This window comes from Prenolepis imparis, unplaced genomic scaffold, assembly GCF_030444845.1.
Source record: "Prenolepis imparis isolate NDT839.2.m4 unplaced genomic scaffold, iyPreImpa1.0 SCAF_60, whole genome shotgun sequence".
Lineage (NCBI taxonomy): Eukaryota > Metazoa > Arthropoda > Insecta > Hymenoptera > Formicidae > Prenolepis > Prenolepis imparis.
Window position 1 is genome coordinate 67,780 of NW_028141218.1, and position 3,372 is coordinate 71,151.

The following is a 3,372-nucleotide window of genomic DNA, read 5'->3' on the forward strand; positions in this document are numbered from 1 at the left end:
TGTTGACATTTTCGTTCTGATATTCTATTTTTGTATTTCTTAGGATTCTTTATATATGTATATTGTATATCTTAGGACGCTTTATATATATTTGGTATTAAATGTGTTATGTTATTTGAATATATCTTTCTTGATTGTCTATTGGAATTCACTGTGTTTAGGCATATACTTTACAACGTGAAGCGAGGTCCACCCTGGCTACCGGCGGGGAGGGTGCGGGAGGGGGGCCGAAGGCCCCCTTGCACCCCCCCCCGTGTGTGTGTGTGTACCCATGTGAAAAGGCCCTATTCTATATAATTACCGACAATGATTTATATAGAAAGTTATTTTAATATTTTTAGCATTAAATGTTTGTATCGGTGAAATCGGCTTAAGGACAATCATTTGACATCATTTACAGTGTTTCTACAAAAATTTATGGCAATCGGGCGTGGGTCGTATTCGGAAGTTTATCCAAATATATTTCCTGTATAGCATATTACATTTAAAATAACAGGAATATAACATTTTATTTTTAAATTTATTGTTACAATTGCAGAGAATTATTACTAATACTATATACATATACTTTTTATAAAAATTTACATTGCTTTCCTAATAAATGTATAAAATACTTATATAAAATATTGAAGAAAATACGCGAGAAAAGAATTATTCGATGATAAATATCAGTACGGAATCGAATAATAGCTATTAATAAATCTACGTTTCACCAACACTGGTGCGCATATTTCCGTCTCATCCCGCGTTACAATTTCATGAAACGCAGTGCGTCGAATTGCGCTAAAACGTAAATTTATTGTAGTTTCATGTTCTTCTTCGTTACCTTCTTGTTCTTTTTCTAGATTTTTTTCTCGCGCTAATAATAATTTTTTAATGCTATTAAAATTAACGCGCCGTGAGTTCTCGTAATTGAGGGTTATTCCCTTAACTTTACAGGTTTCATATACTCGACCCTCGGTTCGCATGATGTAGGCGTAAAATTTTGGGCCACCGGACACGAACTCTTCGATGTAGCTACCGCGTCCGTAGCTCTCGAGTTCGTCGGTCATATTGCCTAGAAAATTACCCGTGTGAGGTTCATATTCAGTCGGATCACCGGTGCTCGCATAAATACAGGAATCGGTATCGTAATATAACACGCGACGATCTAAACGCTCTAAATATTCGTATAATTTTAAACGTGCTTGCGCTGTCGTATATGCGGTTATCACTACGTTGGTTATCGGCGAGGGTACGACAGCCTCTTGTCGCAACCGCCACGAAACATATATTACCTCATCGTTTACAGGTAATATATCGGTTATCTCGTGCTCGGGACTTGTTAATAACAACATAAAACGCTGATGTGTCTTAACGACTTCGGTGTTTGGTAAATTGGATCGCTGGCCGAATTTATCCCAGAATGAATTCAGACAAAGCTTCGCGACCGAGCGTAAACCGGGATTTCGCGCGATGTTACGCTTATCGAGAACAATACCCTCGGTTTCCTCGTACTCCCGCAGGTATCGCTCTTTAGCGTCATCGTCCTCGCATTCGCCTGGCCACCCGCTTGCTTCCTGTTTAAGCTGCAAAAATGAGTTTATATATTTAGCGAACAATCCGCCCTGACGTGTTTCGCGATTGTATCGACTAATTTTATATTGCCAAATTTCATTTACTTTTGTCACGAGACAACCTTTTTCGATGGCCTTGCGTAATTCGCAGGTCGCCCACGTGCCCTCGAATTCGCGTTCGCTAGGACGCTCGTGCGTACACGACGTCAGCGAAAATGTTTCGCAGCAACTGCGACATAAGACGAATAACAATTTTCCGTGCACGCGATACGGGAGTACTGGATGAAATAAATCGCGCGGTGAAAGTACCGTACAACGTACGAGGCCTTCGACAGTATCAAAATCATAATTCGGAGCCGTTCCGATTAAAGTGGAACATTCATCGCCGACATAAATATCGGGATGGCCGATAGGGAAAGCACCCGTCTTCAATACATACGGGTACAAAGAACATACATCCACGTAACGTATTTTCTCCGCATCCGTGATTTTGTAAAGAGTCGCGATATTTCCCGTACGTCCACCGAAAAATGCGTCGCGAGGATCGAGCGGTGCTGTTTCCACCATCCTATTGCTCTCGAGAAATTCGCGCTTGTCTCGCATTTCCCGATCGAAGGTACACTCCCACTTTTCTGTCACCAAGTACCCCCGCTGTCGTAATCGCCACGAAATCGCGAGAGTTCGTTCGTATCGCGAGTCAATCGTGTCTTTACGGTCCATAGCCGACGAAAGCGTTTTATCGCGATTTATCGGAAAGCATAATGTACATCCGTGCCAAAAGCAGCCGTGGAATTGCAGCACGTGACGCGACGTTACTCCCGTTTCCGATGTTTTTTCATAATAATCATCGACGAGTGTGCCGTTGATCGTACGATATTCGCGCGCACGCCCTGCATGGTTTATAGGATGACCGAGCTCGCGCTCCTTCAATACCAGCCACTGCAGAGCTTTACGCGAATACATGTTCGCTTTTCTGTATCCGCCGGCTGGAATGACACCTATTGTATTCAAGTGTAATGGCTCCTGCACACAGGACGCGATAAAGCTTGCCGCGCGGCAAGAAGCGACGCGGCAAACAAAAATAGTTTTTTTGGTGTTCACACAGCACGCGAAAGCAATCAACGCTGATTGGCTGTTTGTCTGATTTAACATCCGACAGTTGGCTCCCCTTTATCCGGCACGCCGGGCAAATTGATGAAACGTGGCAAGAAGTTATTCGTATAATTTATATATTATTATTATTATTCCTATTATTTATTAAAGCCTTGTCCATCCAGACATTATTTTGTGGTATTACACTTGAATATAACTAATAAAATATCTTACAATAGATAGATATCTTCATAAATTTAATTAAAACCTAAAAATACGCATATATAATATAAATAAAAATAAGAATAGATAATAATATAAAATAAAAAGGTACATATCTGAATTATAAAATTATTTGCTTTAATTTATCATAGATATGGATGTAGCTATGCATAAAAGACGCCTAACATTGCTGTTGGTCTTGCTTTATATAAGAAGATATAGAAATAAGAGAAATATTTTAAACAAACAAAAAAGAAGATATTGCGTACATCCTATATTACAATTAAAACAACAACAAGGGGATTGGCATAATCTTATTCAGGAAATGAGATTACAAGATGAAGAAACATTTTTCAATTATATGAGGATGACACCTAATATGTTTGATTGTATATTATCAATAGTTGGCCCTTTAATACAAAATGGAAACAAATTGGAGAGTTCCGATTCCAGCATCTGCAAGATTGTCAATGACTATACGGTACATCTATAAATACACATA

At 39.6% G+C, this 3,372-nt stretch overlaps 1 protein-coding gene across 1 annotated transcript; it reads right to left on the bottom strand.

Moving 5' to 3' along the window:
- Positions 1-415: 415 nt before the first annotated feature.
- On the bottom strand, positions 416-2,519 carry LOC145947283 (uncharacterized). The gene is made up of 4 exons (XM_083057091.1): positions 1,996-2,519; positions 1,662-1,785; positions 951-1,568; positions 416-466 (listed from the first exon to the last, which is right to left on the bottom strand). Exons 1-4 carry the CDS (start codon positions 2,517-2,519, stop codon positions 416-418), a joined length of 1,317 nt encoding a protein of 438 aa, XP_082913217.1.
- Positions 2,520-3,372: the final 853 nt, after the last annotated feature.